This window comes from Pseudochaenichthys georgianus, chromosome 4, assembly GCF_902827115.2.
Source record: "Pseudochaenichthys georgianus chromosome 4, fPseGeo1.2, whole genome shotgun sequence".
NCBI lineage: Eukaryota > Metazoa > Chordata > Actinopteri > Perciformes > Channichthyidae > Pseudochaenichthys > Pseudochaenichthys georgianus.
In genome coordinates, this window is record NC_047506.1 from 25,641,557 (window position 1) to 25,657,852 (window position 16,296).

A 16,296-nucleotide genomic window follows, 5' to 3' on the forward strand; every position below is an offset into this window, starting at 1 on the left:
GTGGCAACTCTCACATTCAACAACAGCAGCTTAGTCAATATGCTAAAGTGGAAAAAAACAAGCCTGACTAAATATTAATAACACCTGTTTTAATGACAAAAAAAGTACCTTGTGGTGCATCAGGAGCTAAACTATATCAGTTATACTCTTATCTTGTATGCTCTATCAGCTTTGTGTGAAACCCAGGAATAAAGACAAGAGGAAAATGCTTTCTTCCTGTTTGTTTATTCATTATGGAAACATTCAGTTTGTACACATCCCATCGGGGAAAGTCTCTTAAATGACCGGCGTTCCCTGATTTAATGTACATTTTCCCTTTATCCACACAAGCAATTCACCAGATCCCCAGCATTGTAAAAGACAATAATGAACAATCTCTTTATGATTATGACAGTTTTTAATACCATATAACAAAGACTACAACACCATTGATCTACCTGAAAATACAGTAAATGTTAAAGTAATTAAGGATTCCTTTACAAAGATCAAAATATGTACAATAAAGGAAGTGCTGGTGCTTTCTTTCTTATGACCCAGAATGAAAGGCACTCTCTTAAATGACTTGTCTATTTAAGAGAGTGTGTCTTCAGTCACTAAGAAAAGAAAAATCCAGCATTTGTGAGACATTTCTTTCCCTCTCAACTCTACCTCGCAGTGACCGCATCCAGTCAACCCCCTCTACTTGGGAATTCAAAACAGGAAGTGGATTTGGCTGGGTGATAACAAAATGTTTTTTCCTTTTCTTTCTTATTTCCTTTATTTTTTTACCCTCAGATAATAACAGGCGTGTGTTTGCTGTGTTTGAATCTATTGCAATTTCCCAATCACTTCTGGTCTTTGGCTGAGGTTTTGTCAGTAAAACATCTACCCTACTCACTGTCAGTAAGACGTCGGCCCATTTCTTTCTCAGAACGTCTTGAAGTTTATCTCTGACTGCTGCCACAGCCGCTGTCCCATCTTCAAAGTAACGCAGAGGGCGGATGTTGATGCTGGATGAGTCTGCAGATTCAGCGGGTTGTGACAGTGAAGGGTATTTGTGAAGAAACTCAATGTGATCCTCTGTGTGTGAGAGCTGATTCAGGTCAGCGTCTTTCCTCTGCAGCTCAGCGATCTCATGCTCTAGCTTCTCCTGAAGCTCTTTGACTCGACTCACCTCAGATTCCTGCTGGGATCTGACCTGCTGCTTCACATCAGAGCTTCTCTTCTCCATGACACGGATCAGCTCAGAGAAGATCTCCTCACTGTCCTCCACTGCTTTATCAGCAGAGCGATTGATGGCCTCCGCCTCCTGCTGAAGCAGCTTCACCTCCTTCTCTCTGTCCTGGATTCTCTGCTGGATGTTTTGTCGACTCCCCTCGAGTTCTTTGTGTTTCTCAGTCCTCTCTGCTGCAGCCGACACCGCGTCGTGGCCTTTGTGTTCGTCCACAGAGCAGAGATAACAGATACACTGCTGATCGGTGCGGCAGAACAACTTCATCACCTCGTCGTGACGAGAGCAGATGTTCTCCTGAAGACTCCTGGAGGGCTCCACCAGCTTGTGTTTCGCAAATTTGGGTGAATCATAATGAGGCTGGAGGTGTTTCTCACAGTAAGAGGCCAGACACACCAGACAGGACTTGAGAGCTTTCAGTTTTCTCCCAGAGCAGAAATCACATGCTTCGTCTTCAGGTCCAGCAAAGCAGAGATCAGCAGGAGCAGGTGGGGGTCCAGTCTTCTTCAGCTCCTCCACTAAAGCTGCTAACATGGTGTTTTTCCCCAGGACTGGCCTTGGTGTGAAGGCCTGCCTACACTGAGGGCAGCTGTGGGGTTTCTTTCCATCCTCTTCATCCCAATAGCTTTGAATACAGTTCATGCAGTAGCTGTGTCCACAGGGAATAGCCACTGGGTCCTTTAGTAGATCCAAACAGATCGAACAAGAGAAGGTTTCACGGTCCAGCTCAAACCCTTTCTGCGCCATTTCACCTCTCAGCGACAACGGACTCAGTTTCAATTCCTGAGAAACTGAACTAGATTCAGCGTTGGTCTGAATAACCTGTGTGTCTGCAGCTTTTGCCCTTCACTCTGTTGGTTACACCCATCTTCAAACTGTAGATCTAAAGGGGAGGGGACAGGGAAATATATGAGCAGGAAGAACAGGGAGGGGTTATCAAGCCATGATTCATTCCAGGAAGAGGAGCAGTTCAAGAGCGATACTGTGTGTTCAACACTTGTTTACAATAGAGCTCATTTGTCATTTGAAACACTGGTGACTTTAGCTTTAAGATGACAAACTCTTCAAATCAGACGGCAAATAGATGGCTCCCCAGTTTGAAATGTAACTGATTGATTCTGTAATCCAGTTCAAACCTTTCTGTTTATTAAATTAATCTTAAATATGTACTGCAGATGTAATACAACATACAAATCATCAGTTATACTAATTATAACTCCTCATAATATAGACCCGCCAAGGGCTAACCTCCCATTTATTTCCCTTTACTTCGTTTTTTGACTAGGTTATTGTGTATGGTAACAATGCATGTTTTATTACAGACATACATGGTTGTCAACTTGTCACCATCACCATGTCCTGTTGTTTCAAATGTTTTTAGTCTTGTTTGGGAACTTGATTTGTACTAAAAAGGGTTATTATGTCTCTGTTTTCTAAGGCAAATCTTAATCTGTATATTATGTCGTGTAGCAAAAGGTAAAAATAAAGCAGTATATAGGCTATATTCCACCACGTTATACACTCATTTGCAATATAGTATATCTCTATGTATACTGTATATCAACATGTCTTTGATTCCCGGAAAATGTATGCAACTCAAAATATGTTAATGTTTTTGTTTGGATATTAACCCCATACCTTCATACCAATATCGGGTACTTGTGGGTTATCTGTCGCCACCTTTTAATGGCGGGTAGCTGGATCCTCAACATGAACTTTTTAATTTCTCTAAATAACAAACGTTAATCCTAAGGTTAGGGTTATTTAGACTTGGAGAGATTCTAAACAAAACAAAAAAAAGTGCGTATTTAGAGAGTCTGAACAAAAGTGGCGACAGATAACCCACAAGTAGGCTACCTATAGTGTGTGCAAAGTTTGTGAACATAATTACCGTAAATTACATAATGTTGGCCTGTTTTGCAGAGTCATCAGCATGGGGTGAGGTTGCTGCTTTGTGCTGCGCCTTGCATCATACACAGATGAGTCAACGGGAGCAGGCTGGCACAGTCTACTGGACACCGAGAAGTTCACACACTATCAAGAATTGTTTTAAAGGTCAATCCATGCACTTAACCGGAAGAATTTGACAAGCTAAGTCAAAAACTTATTTCCCGAACAGGCAGCTTCAGAAACAAACAGAGCGAGGAGCACTGAGCAGAAGGTGAGGTTTGTTGGGACTGGAGATATGAATGCGGACATCGAGGAGCAGGAAGACGAACTGCTCGCCCTGGAGAGTATCTTTGATTCGGAGGAGTTTGTCCGAAATGAGTCGAAGTTTGCCGGAGAAATCCGAGCGTGTGTTGAGCTGCCTGCAGGCTTCAACGTGCTTTTGAAAGAAGGTAAATAAACCAGCTTGAAAAATGTGATGTTGTTGATATAATAGAAGGGTGTGTGGGTTATAAAATGAACATTTTGTAAAAATTAGATCCGTCAATTAGCTTTAAATTGGAAATACGTGAGACACGTTATAATTGAAAAATACTGTATATCTTACAGTTGGCTATAGTATATTTTATCATTTGTATTATATCATCCAAGCAATGTTACTTATAAGCAGAGGTGGAAGAAATACTCAGATCTTGAGTAAAAGTAGAAGTACCAGAATGTAGGAATACTCTGTTACACAGTGGCGGTTCTAGACCAATTTCACTGGGGGGCCAGTTATTTTCTGAGGGGGGCACAATAAATGCAGGACGAAAAAGAGTACTAGACAGTATGAAGTGATTGCGCATAAGAAAACAATGCAATAGAGTTACTGGTATTTGTTTCAGTACACTTATTTATTTCAGATAGATCTTATAGTTATTACTGTTAGCTTCAGCTTAAGTTATAGTGTAATGTTTGCACTAACACATTTAACATTTAAAAAAAACAAAAAAACTTTTCATTGTTAGAACCGCGCCTGCTGTTACAAGTCAAAGTTATGTATTCGATATGTTACTCAAGTAAAAGAAGGGAGACCAGGGACAGTTGTAACACGGGTCGGTTGTAACACCTTCACTATCTCCAATCACAAACAAGCTAGAGCTAGAGTGATGAAACTCACTCTGCACATGCGCAGTTAGATGGTAAGATCGCTGAGAAAAAAAGGAGCCATGTTTGAATTTCTCACGTAAGATATCAGCAAAAGTGTGTTTCTGAGGTAAAATATTAACTCAAATTATATGATGAATTTTTTGGATACTGTCTTGAGTTCAAATGTCTAGGAATCCAAACTAGTATTATTAGAATCACTGTTTTGTAAGCTACAAATATAACTAGCTAAATATGGGTAAAGCGAGAAATCAGGCAGGTTCACAGGGGGTGGAAGCAAGACTGGTGGTCCTGGGACGGTTGTAACGGGACGGTTGTAACATGGCACATTTACAATGATGGCTCATTTGCTTGAATGATCAATTGTTCATTCAAGCATACAGTTGTATTGTTGATTGGTGTGCATTGTCCCTGTAAAAATAAACAGAATATAATACTGTACAGTGTGTGTGTGTGTTTACAGTATGCCAAATGTCAGAAAGAGGAAGACAGACAGGGGAGTGCCACTTGCTCTGCTGCAGAGGGCCTCAAATGAAGTTGAGAAGGGCAAATCATTCAGGGAAGTGGCAAAGTCCCTGGATATATGCCATGTCACCCTGTACCGGTTCCATAAAAAGAGGCTGAGGTTGGAGAGTCAGGGATCATAAACACCCCCAAGAGTAGGCTACTAGACACCAAAGAAGGTGTTCTCAACAGAGCAGGAGATGCTTTTGAGAGACTACCTGATGGAGGCAGCTGATTTATATTATGGTCTCAGCTCAAAGGAGGTAGGTCTACATAATTAAGGTAGAAGCACCTCTCAGAGAACAGTTTAATCCTTCACAGAGGATGATGATGCTGTGTGTGTTATCTGTTATCCTGTTCATTGTTCATTGTTTGTTGGAGGATGTGTGAAACCCCATTCAAATCTAGTTGCCTTAGAATTTTACAGCTTTCCCTATTTGTTGTCATGTAAGTGTGAAAAAGGTAACCGTTATTAACATGTTACAACCGTGCCTGGCATGTGTTACAACTGTCCCTGTACACAAGGACAGTTGTAACAGTTGAGTTTAAAAAAAAAAAATACATTTTCCAACCTGTACTTATTTCATAAAAACATCTTAAATACATTGTTTCAGTAGCTGACATATTGTTAATGTATAATAACAAAATGGCTATCCTATTGTAAATGTTTTTTTATGGGGAAAAACCCAAAAAGTGTTGCAACTGTCCCTGGTCTCCCCTACTAAAGTATTGTCATCAAAAATATACTGTGCCAAAAGTAAAAATACTTATTATGCAGATTGGTCCATTTCAGAATAATATATATCATGTGTTTTGATTATAATTATTGATGCATTAATCTGTTATCAAAGCTTATAAAGGTGCAGCTAGTTTTAATTACTTTGTATACTGCATGGTAGCTTGTGAATTTACTGCAGGTGTCACTAAAGTCTTATTTAAGTTTTTATATTTCACATTATTAATCTAAATCTGTAAAGTAACTAAAGGCAGTGTAGATGTAGTGGATTAAAAGTACACACTTAACCTCTGAATTGTAGTGGGGGTAGAAGTACAGAGTAGCAAAAATAAATATAAATACTCAAGTAAAGTACAAGTATCTTTAAATGTTACTTAAGTACAGTGCTTCAGTAAATGTACTTAGTAACTTGGACCACACATTTACTGAATTGTTTAAAGTATGTAATGCACTTTGGTCATGAGATCTTATTGTTTTTTCCAAAGGAGATACGCTGAGGCAGTATGAGATATCGTTCCTTCCACCTGTGCTGCTGACCTTTGAACTCCCTGAGGACTACCCATCCTGCTGCCCCCCCTCCTTCATCCTCTCTTGCAGCTGGCTGACACACACTCAGGTAATCAGTACAAGCCATGTGGGTCAATTAAAACTTTATTGATCACATTTACAACCAGACAGAAATAGATGACTGCAGATTGCAAAGTGTCAACAAAGATTACATCAATCAATTTGCCCTCATCTCCCACAGCTCTCTGCAGTCTCTGATCAGCTGACTGACCTCTACCAGGCCACTGGAGGCGCTGTGGTGCTCTTCTCCTGGGTACAGTTTCTTAAAGAAGATGCTCTCAAGTTCCTGGGCATCCATACTCTGCTGGAGCTCCCCTCTGAAGAACACAGCCTGCAGGAACCATCAAATGCTGCACTCTTGGAACCAAAGAACAATCACTCCAATCCAAAGTCAGAACCCACAGTTTGTAATGTGTCAGATTTATGTAAACCAGACCTTTCTGCACGATCCTTGGAAGAGGAGAATCCAAGAGTGTTCCTTACAGATGGCCATGACCACTCTAACCAAATATCTTCAGATGCTAGTGAGGCTAAACAGATCTCAGAGTTTACGGCTGACCACCAGAATGATCTGTCCTCAGCCGCAGGCAAGTTGAAACATGGCCAGGAAGAGTTCTTAAATGAAGGGGATGTTTCAGCCTCATTACTACTTCCTCCCAGCTCCTCAGACCTACTGGATCAAAGTGAACAAGGAGCTGCTTCTTTGCCCCACTCCTCAGAATCCTCTCAGAATGAAGACCAAACGCTCTCTGGTCTCTCGCTTACTCCGTCACAAACTCTCCTCTCCCAGCTCTTGATCCATAATGCGGCTCAGAAACAGAAAATGTTTGCCACCACCGTGTTTGACTGTGGTGTGTGTTTTGAGGGCTGGCTTGGTTCGGACTGTGTGCAGCTGCCGGAATGTGGCCATATTTTCTGCCGGGCCTGTCTCGGCAAATTCTGCAAGCTCCAGATAAAAGAGGGGAACGTCCGAGGGGTCACCTGTCCTGACGCTGACTGCCCTGCCACCCCCACACCTGCACTGGTACAGATCCGTCCATCTGTCCCTTCTGCCAACCTCAGCGCTTTCTTCTGTTTTGCTTCTTCTGGAAGCTAAGACCTATGCTCAAACTGAGCAAAAATATTTGGATATTTTAAAGGTAGCTAGCAATACTACAATGTTCATACTCTGTTATGAGTGAAAATCAAGCATTCAATGTGTTACTGAATCTAAGTAAAAGTACAGGAATATTACTTAAATTCTCCTTGATTTATATAGATATATAATTTATATAATAACTTAATTTTTGTTTATATTACGTTATACTATTATTGATCAATATGTAAGTAACCTTTAATACTGTAGATGTTTGGGTTGAAGAGTAGCTTACTAAAAGGGTTGTATTTGAAATATGTTAATAACTATTTAATTAGCTATTCAAATAATGTAGTGGAGTAAAAAAATAAATAATTCAGTTTATGCAGATATACCAACCAACAATCGAATTATCCTGAATAAGCTTATATCAGCTAATAATTGGTACAGGTCAACAAAAAATACCCTAATATTTATTAGTTTGCATTTTGATTCAGATTTACGGACTTCTCTGACACACAGTTTTTCTCCTTCTACTGTCCTTGTGCTGTAGGTGAGGAGTCTGGTAGGGGAGGAGCTGTTCGACCGCTACGATCATCTCCTTCTACAGTCAACGCTGGACTGCATGGGTGGTGTGTACCATTATAACACTTAAATGGGCAATCTCATTGAGAAAAATGAACATTTCTTGATTGCTATATTCTACATTACTCCCCCTATTGCACTGTTATCACACCCATATTACACAATAATACACCCCTATTACACCATTATGGCTCCCACATTACACCATAATTACACTTTTATAACACCCCTAATATACTCATGTAACACCAATATATATAGTCATATGAGTCAGCCTGTCAAATGACTATCCCTCATTATACAGAAACCATTTAAGGGTAAGCATGGGATGTTCAGCTGCTATTCTCGAGCCAGTTGTTAAACGAGACACATGAATATCCAGACAGAAATAATATTTTTAGCACCTTAATATACATAAAAATAAATCTGTGGGTTCATGGATTATTGCTTTTTTCCTCCTCTTCACGTAGATGTGGTGTACTGCCCTCGGACTTCCTGTGGTTCGGCCGTCATTGTGGAGATGTCCAGCCGTGCCGCCCAGTGCTCTGTGTGCGGCTTTGCCTTCTGCGTCAGCTGCAAGAAGACCTACCATGGAACAGAAGAGTGCCGGGCGAAGAAGAGCACGAAAACACAGGAAATACAACTGGGCATTGCAAACCTGCCACAGTCACAAGGTACACAAGCAGTATGTGTAACATGTTAGCTTATAATTTGTAAAGTAACTGAAAACCTAAGTCTTTTAAATAATATAATATCTATTGACTAAAATGGTTTTTTTTCCCTTTAAAATGTAATGCAGTAGATGTTTTTAGTGGCATGAAAAGCAAATACTTTAAATACAAGGACAAGCAATATCAGCTGATCAAAAACATTTTTACGTTTACATTAAAGGTCCCATGTCATGGCCATTTCTACTGATCATAATTCCATTGTTGCGGTCTACTGGAATAGATTTACATTGTGCAATTTTCCAAACTCACATTGGTTTCTGATACAGCTTCTCTGTATAGTATGTGATTCCTTCAAACTCATTATCCTAAGACGACCTAGAATGTTTTCTCTTTCCATTATCGCATCACTTTATATTACTATTTAAACTATTTTAGTGTTATATTTATTATTTTCACTTTCTTGTCATCTCATGTGTATTGTTTTAGTATCATCATTTAAGTATTTGGATAAGCACCTCCAAATGTTTTTAATTAGGTTATTCTATTCAAATATGTCTGCCTTTTATAAGACCATTTCTGTATTATATTTTCACCTTATTATGTGGTATTTTGTGACTGAAATATGCCTTATTATGAGATAATTTTTCTTATTATACAAGAACTTGTTTTTTATTTGCACTTGCCCCTTATAATATATAATATCATGTTGCTTCATATGATGTTCTCTCATGTTCCTAATTATGTATGTCATACAGGGGGGGTTAAATTGCTTTTTTTACGTTTTAAATGGTATGTTATTCTGTACAGTTTTTAGAAGAAAAGAAGAAGCATCTAAAATGCTAACTAAATATAGTTATTATTTTATTTACCTTTACAAGCTCAAATGTGTAATTAGTACAGTAATTGAGTAGACGTACTTAGACAAATTCCACCTCTGATTTGTGTGTATTGTGTTGTGTCTGGATGTGTATCTAAGGCCGTGGTCTGTGTTTCTGTGTGTCTGCAGAGGGGCTGATGGCTCTGTGGGACGACTATGCCAGCGGCAGTAAGCAGAGGCAGCGCCTCCTGGAGAACAGATACGGCCGCAAAATAATGAGGGAAACTGTGGAGGACTGTCTGAGTGAAGACTGGATAGTCTTTAACAGCAAGAACTGTCCTCACTGCTTCTGCAGAATACAGGTATCCAGATACTGTGTTCACCTATTACAGAAGTCCTGCTGTCTGGCTTTGATTGCACGTGAACTCATGTGTGCAGACGATCAATTGTTTACAGATCATCAATCATTTTATTACAGTGTACATTTCTGACTGTGTACTACAGTATGTGTTAACACATATCTTATTGTGTTCTGTGTTGTAGAAGAACAGAGGATGTAATATGATGACGTGCTCAAAGTGCTTGAATAGATTCTGCTGGGCCTGCCTCGACAGACTGCAAACAGGTGCAAACCAACACTTTGTGGACAGTCGCTGCGCCGCTGACTACAGAGAGTTCTGACCCAGTGCTCCTTCACTGCCAGAGGGATGCAACCCATGGTACGCTGTGTTTAAATTATTCTGCTTTTTAAGTGTACTTTAATAAATAATAAAATAAAATTCACATACATGATGATTTTCAAATAGGGCAAACAATAACAAAAATGTGTGTGGCCAGAAAAAAAATTGTGAATCTGTCAGTATTGGAAAAATTACTCAAGAATCATGGTGTTAAAATTACGTAGAAGTACCTATTGCGCAGAATAGCCCAATTCAGATGAAATTCTTGATCAAATGTACTATTATCTGTATAAAAAAACAATATAGGCTATATGGGCCAACACATTAATTGATTGTTAATTCATACAAAAAAGTGAAACATTTCTCTTATAATTAATAAAATTAATTAATATAACTAATTTGAAACCATTCACAAAAATCAGACCTCTGTCTTACTGTGTCTGACCAACAGAGGATGCTAAATAACCACAATGCAACAGCAACAACATCAACAGCAGCTTGGGCACATTTTAACTTTGCTCTACACAATATTCCTATTGTTTCATCTGTAAAATGCAGCTTTCTTAAAAACATGCTTAATCATTATGTATTTAATAATAAACCAACATTACATTGCTGCATGCATGTTTGCAGCTCTGAAATCAAATATGAATATTCTAAGAAAGGAAATCGGTTAGTGGGCTTTTTAAAAAGAAAAAGAAAATCAGAGTTCATTCAAAGCATAATTTCTTCCCCAGTTATAATTATTGAACGTAGTGGTTATGCAACATTTTTCATCTTTCTACCAAATATTTTCTTCAATAACTGATTATGTGTTTCCTGAGCCTGTGGTGACGCTTTTGAATGCCTTGTTTTGTTGGAACAACAGTCCAAAATCCAAACATATTCTCTCTGCTATCATATCACACTAAGAAAGTATACTTTCACATTTAACCAGTAATATACGGCTTCAAATAAATACTTTGACAATGAAGTATTGGAATTGTTGCAGTTTACTTTTCTCTGAATTAACTATTAATTAAGCAAGTATTAGAGCTGGATTTTTTGTTATCAATTATTGTATACATCTTACTTCTTATGTAATGAACTGTTCTACAAGGGTGTAAGCCATGCAATTACATTACTCAGGGTTCTTACACCTTTTCCAAAGTCAAATTCAAGCACTTTTCAAGCATTTTCAAGGTGCATTTTCCAGCTTTTCAAGCATCTTACAGCTGTTGTAAATTACATATTTATATACACATACTCAAATGATTATTTCCCTACCTCACATTAAATCAGATGTTCTTTATGCTATAAACAACCACATGTGTGTTTCGTGATAGCATTCTACACGAGGATGAAAAATTAAAGAAAAGAAAACTAAGTTTAATATTTCAAAATTAGTGATCTGTACGTAGACTGGGCATCCCATATAACCTGGCTGAGCCGATATAAAACAATCAGCCAAATAACTTTTCAATACATTATTGATTAATTGTTGAGGTACTTTTAGGTTGGCAGTGAACATAAGTCAGAGGTACATGCTGTACTTCTACTTCTCTACAGTTCAGAGGTACATGGTGTACTTCTACTCCTCTACAGTTCAGAGGTACATGGTGTACTTCTACTGCACAACAGTTCAGAGGTACATGGTGTACTTCTACTCACTACAGTTCAGAGGTACATGGTGTACTTCTACTGCACTACATGTATTTAACACCTTTAGTTACTTCACAGATGTGGATGAATGATGTGAAATCTAATCAAGTGTTAAATCAGACTTTAGTTCCACCTGGAGTAAATCCACCAGCTACCCTGCAGTATACAAAGTACTTCAAACTAGCTGCACCTTCACCAGCTTTGAGAACACTTTCATGATCAATCATTATAAAACACATCATATATATTATTCTGAAATGGACCAATCTGCACAATGACTACTTTTAGTGTCGCTACTTTCACTATATTTAGATGAGAATACTACGTATTCCTACACTCTGGTACTTCTACTTTTACTAAGTACAAGATCTGAGTACTTCTACTTTTACTCAAGTACAAGATCTGAGTACTTCTACTTGTACTCAAGTACAAGATCTGAGTACTTCTACTTTTACTCAAGTACACGATCTGAGTACTTCTACTTTTACTCAAGTACAAGATCTGAGTACTTCTACTTTTACTAAGTACAAGATCGGAGTACTTATAATTTCACTACAAGATCTGAGTACTTCTACTTTTACACAAGTACAAGATCTGAGTACTTCTACTTTTACTCAAGTACAAGACCTGAGTACTTCTACTTTTACTCAAGTACACGATCTGAGTACTTCTACTTTTACTCAAGTACAAGATCTGAGTACTTCTACTTTTACTAAGTACAAGATCTGAGTACTTATAATTTCACTACAAGATCTGAGTACTTCTACTTTTACTCAAGTACAATATCTGAGTACTTCTACTTTTACTCAAGTACAATATCTGAGTACTTCTACTTTTACTCAAACAATATCTGAGTACTTCTACTTTTACTCAAGTACAATATCTGAGTACTTCTACTTTTACTCAAACAATATCTGAGTACTTCTACTTTTACTCAAGTACAACATCTGAGTACTTATTCCACCTCTGGTAGCATATTAGCCTGAATTGTAGCCACAAAATCACGCAGAGCTGCATAGAAATAGACTCACAATGGTAACAAGTGGAAAATAATATTTACAAAATGTGCACAATGATTTGTAGGTAGTGTTGACTACTCAAGACACCTGACTTATACATCTTCAAAGGAAGACTGTGTTCATTCTACAATTACATGGGATTAAAGCAAAATGTAGTTTTACTTGTATAATACTTCAATTTTATATAAAAGACAGTTTGTTTTCATCTGTTTTAAAATAAACAAAGTATTGGCTTTCAGAATATTAAACTTGTTTCGGCAAATTCAGATGATAAATACAACTTTGAAGCTTCGGCATAATTACAAGCGGAGAACGGACTAATGTAACGTCACAGCAAGCATAACAACAGCCGGTGTTTCTTGTGAGTGTTTCCCCGGTACACACACGCAAAAATACACAAACACACTCGCGAGCTTCCCCCAGACCAGTAATACAAACGAAAATGTGTCTTCGGGTCAATGCGACTGATTTCGATAGAGCAAGTCACATTTGGTTTAGGCACGAACACATACTACCAGTAGAAATACATTGCTTTCAAAATCGCTCTGTGTCGAATCAATAGATTATATTTCATGACTATAACACGAAATGCCGTGAGTGCTTCATCCTCTGAACACCACACGATGGCGACTGTAACGCACATAACATAGGTACGCTCCTCTGAAATGATTGTCCCCTGCAATTATTATTATCCCTCAATCGAGTTCGCTATTCAGCTAGCTAACGTTAGCTTAAACAAACGTAACATGCAACGTTAGCCTAATCTAAAATGCTCTTCTACGGCGTACCTTTCATGGCTCGTCAGCGCAGACTCTCGCATCGTTATTTGTTGCAAACTTTGCAGGAGGCTACTCGTGGGCTTGACCCTAGTCTTAGCCATGGCTTGTATTTGTCTTCTGCTAGCCAACGCTCGTTGAAACGGCAACCTCCTGGCACACAGTCATCTATCTCTCATCAGAATGCCCAGGTCACACGTAACACAAACACCTGCAGGTCGCGCGCATAGCGCGGGAAGGTGCAGCGGAGCGGTTTTATGTAGAAGCGAAGCAATTCTTTTCTTTTAATCTAAAAAGCGAACTATTCAGTCAGACAGCAATTTTTTGTAAAAGTAAAGCATTTACATTTTCAAGCACTTTATCTCAATTTCAAGCACCATTCCCAAAATTCAAGCACTTTCCCAACCTTGAAAACACCACGTCAAATTTCAAGCATTTTCAAGGATTTCAAGCACCCGTACGAACCCTGATTACTGCTATAATGTAATGAAGAGACAAAAGTTTGTTTGTTATTTTCCATAGATGTGCCTGTCAATAGCTGCACACAAAATTATAATGCACCTTTGCACTTTGTATGCATGGATCTGCTTGATAGGATATACTCTATTATTCCATGGTAGTACTTGAGGTTTGATTTAGCATTATTATGACAATGTGGTTTATTGATGTACTGCCAATGTGACATGCAAACTTCTCAACCAGGATCAATAAAATGGAATGATGTAGTAAATACTGTTATATAGTAACTTTTCATCACAGAATCAACACACTTGTTGCATTAAACAAAAACATTAGTTGCAAGTTCTGCTTGGAAATCTTTTATCCTCTACTTGCAACGTTATATAGGTACATATTTAGCCTCTATTTTTCAGAAATGTACAGTTTATACCATTTCAATGACCTACAGAGGGCTCAGAGCAGGTCATTGTTGGGCATTTTACAACTACTCACTGATTGATTTCCTGTTTATTAAACATCTCCCTCCCTTCCTCCACTGTTCTGTCATAAAAGTGGAACAAAGACCACGGTTGCATGTCCCCAGGCTGTCTGAGACATCATGATCGGAAATCTGCAGCTGTCTTTCATATTAAGCCAAACAATTCTGGTGCTCTCTGCTCTCTCTCTCTCTGCTCTCTCTCTCTCTGCTCTCTCTCTCTCTCTGTGTGTGTGTGTGTGTGTGTGTGTGTGTGTGTGTGTGTGTGTGTGTGTGTGTGTGTGTGTGTGTGTGTGTGTGTGTGTGTGTGTGTGTGTGTGTGTGTGTGTGTGTGTGTGTGTGTGTGTGTGTGTGTGTGTGTGTGTGTGTGTGTGTGTGTGTGTGTGTGTGTGTGTGTGTGTGTGTGTGTGTGTGTGTGTGTGTGTGTGTGTGTGACTCTCTTCTAGTAAACACCCAGTTTCCACACTGGGGTCATCACTTCCTCATTAACGTCTAAACAACTGTTTGCTTTACTGTTTGACAGTGCTCCTTAAAACAAACTGGAGGAGTGGACATGTGTTTGTCATTATTAAGTAGTTTCTTGTGTTGTTCATATGAGATATAAAATACAACAGAAAAGAAAAAGGCATTCACAAAAAGAATGATATCGAAGAACAGCGCACATCAATTATAACACTCTTAAATAAAAAGGGGCACTCTCCAGAACAAAAGATGACAAGTTAAAAAGGGATTGAAAGAATTGTATTGTGTGCTTAGTGCATTATACAAAGCACCTGTTGCTTTATGTACATTTGTGTTACATAATAGCCAATAAGTTTGAGTTGGTAGAGACTAAAATATAGCTAAAAGGAGAGTGAATATTGGATTCGTATTCACCAGGCGAAGAGAAACACAAGTATGAATGAAACATTATGTGAAACTGTGTCTGCTGGATGTGTTAATAACTGTTTGTTAACAAGTTCTGAAATATAAACTTCTAAGGTGACGATATGTGGAAGTCAAAAACGGGAGTTAATACACAATACATATTCATTATATTGATACTCTAATAGTCTGATTTGTTAAAGAATGTATCAAAAGCATTTAATGTTGCTGCAAAGACTGGCCATGAGGCTCAAGGCCTTGCCAGGGCAACTATATGGCCATAATCTATAGAGCAATCCAGTATCAACACAGAACCATCGTCTGGCATTGACAGCCTTGATAATGATGGTGATGATGACAATTACGATTTTATGAGCCAAAATACCTTTTTTTCCATTACTTATTACTTCTATTATTATTATCTTCATTTCTGTTTGCATCACGTTTAATTCTTATTGTTTATCACTTCCGGCAATGGTCACGTGGGTGTGGTTTATTGGTATTTAGTCACCTTCGGTTTGGAGGATATGATGTAGGAAGAGGGTGATTGGCGCTCTGATGACCGTTACGTCGGGAGTTGTATATTGTTTGTTTTCGTTTTATTAAACACTGGACTATAAATGACTTTGGACTCTTATATGGAACGCGTCACAGCAAAGAGCACATATTAGCCTCTCAGCGGCATAACGCATAGGGAGTTTGTGCCGCTACAACGATTGTATTTTTAAACACATTAAAATCTTTCTGCTTTACATTTTCACAGCCCTGGGAGAAATGTGTATAGTTTTTAACAGTTGTGATGACTCAACAACTTTAAATCTTCTGTTAGACAAATAGAGGATATGATGGTGATGATTAAGTAATGATTCAGGAACACAAATCCATTAGACCAGGGGTGTCAAACTCAAGGCCCGCTGCGACTTCATTTTATCTGGCCTGCAAGAGCTTGCAAAGAATATAATTATACAGTTATATTATACAGAAGCACGTTGCCCATAAACTACATGTCCCACAATGCATCAAATGTTGTGACATGTGCAATGAAGAGACTTGCAATTATGTAATATATAATACATTATTATATATATATATATATATATAATATATTTATAGTCTTAAAGTTACAACCGGCCCTTTGAGTGCAACCATAATGTTAATGTGGCCCTTGATGAAATTTAGTTTGA

General features: G+C 38.4%; 2 protein-coding genes across 7 annotated transcripts in view; one reads left to right on the forward strand and one right to left on the reverse strand.

The window, feature by feature from the left end:
* Window positions 1-206: 206 nt before the first annotated feature.
* Window positions 207-3,368, reverse strand: LOC117445663 (E3 ubiquitin/ISG15 ligase TRIM25-like). 2 transcript variants are annotated; one of them, XM_034081449.2, is made up of 2 exons: window positions 3,112-3,368; window positions 207-2,093 (listed from the first exon to the last, which is right to left on the reverse strand). In XM_034081449.2, exon 2 carries the CDS (start codon window positions 1,955-1,957, stop codon window positions 587-589), a length of 1,371 nt encoding a protein of 456 aa, XP_033937340.1. In that variant the 5' UTR covers window positions 1,958-2,093; window positions 3,112-3,368; the 3' UTR covers window positions 207-586. The 2 variants fall into 2 exon arrangements, with proteins under 2 accessions (XP_033937340.1, XP_033937339.1); XM_034081448.2 differs by having other exon boundaries at window positions 3,102-3,368.
* A 20-nt stretch (window positions 3,369-3,388) lies between these two features.
* LOC117445661 (E3 ubiquitin-protein ligase RNF14-like) overlaps window positions 3,389-16,296 on the forward strand; it is a 33,766-nt gene continuing 20,858 nt past the window's right edge. For 4 of the 5 annotated variants that reach the window (XM_034081444.2, XM_034081446.2, XM_034081443.2 and 1 more), the window contains exons 1-7: window positions 3,389-3,549; window positions 5,969-6,099; window positions 6,232-7,074; window positions 7,679-7,757; window positions 8,181-8,384; window positions 9,388-9,560; window positions 9,742-9,917. In XM_034081444.2, coding sequence (XP_033937335.1) covers window positions 3,396-3,549; window positions 5,969-6,099; window positions 6,232-7,074; window positions 7,679-7,757; window positions 8,181-8,384; window positions 9,388-9,560; window positions 9,742-9,879 — 1,722 coding nt within the window. In that variant the 5' untranslated portion in view covers window positions 3,389-3,395 and the 3' untranslated portion in view covers window positions 9,880-9,917. Of the gene's footprint in view, window positions 3,550-5,968; window positions 6,100-6,231; window positions 7,075-7,678; window positions 7,758-8,180; window positions 8,385-9,387; window positions 9,561-9,741; window positions 10,852-16,296 lie in introns of those variants that run through there. The other variant, XM_034081442.2, reaches the window with a different exon arrangement.

What these genes read in the sequence shown, in the direction of transcription:
- LOC117445663 (XM_034081449.2), bottom strand. Translation starts at nt 1,957, where the DNA reads ATGGCGCAGAAAGGGTTTGAGCTGGACCGTGAAACCTTCTCTTGTTCG.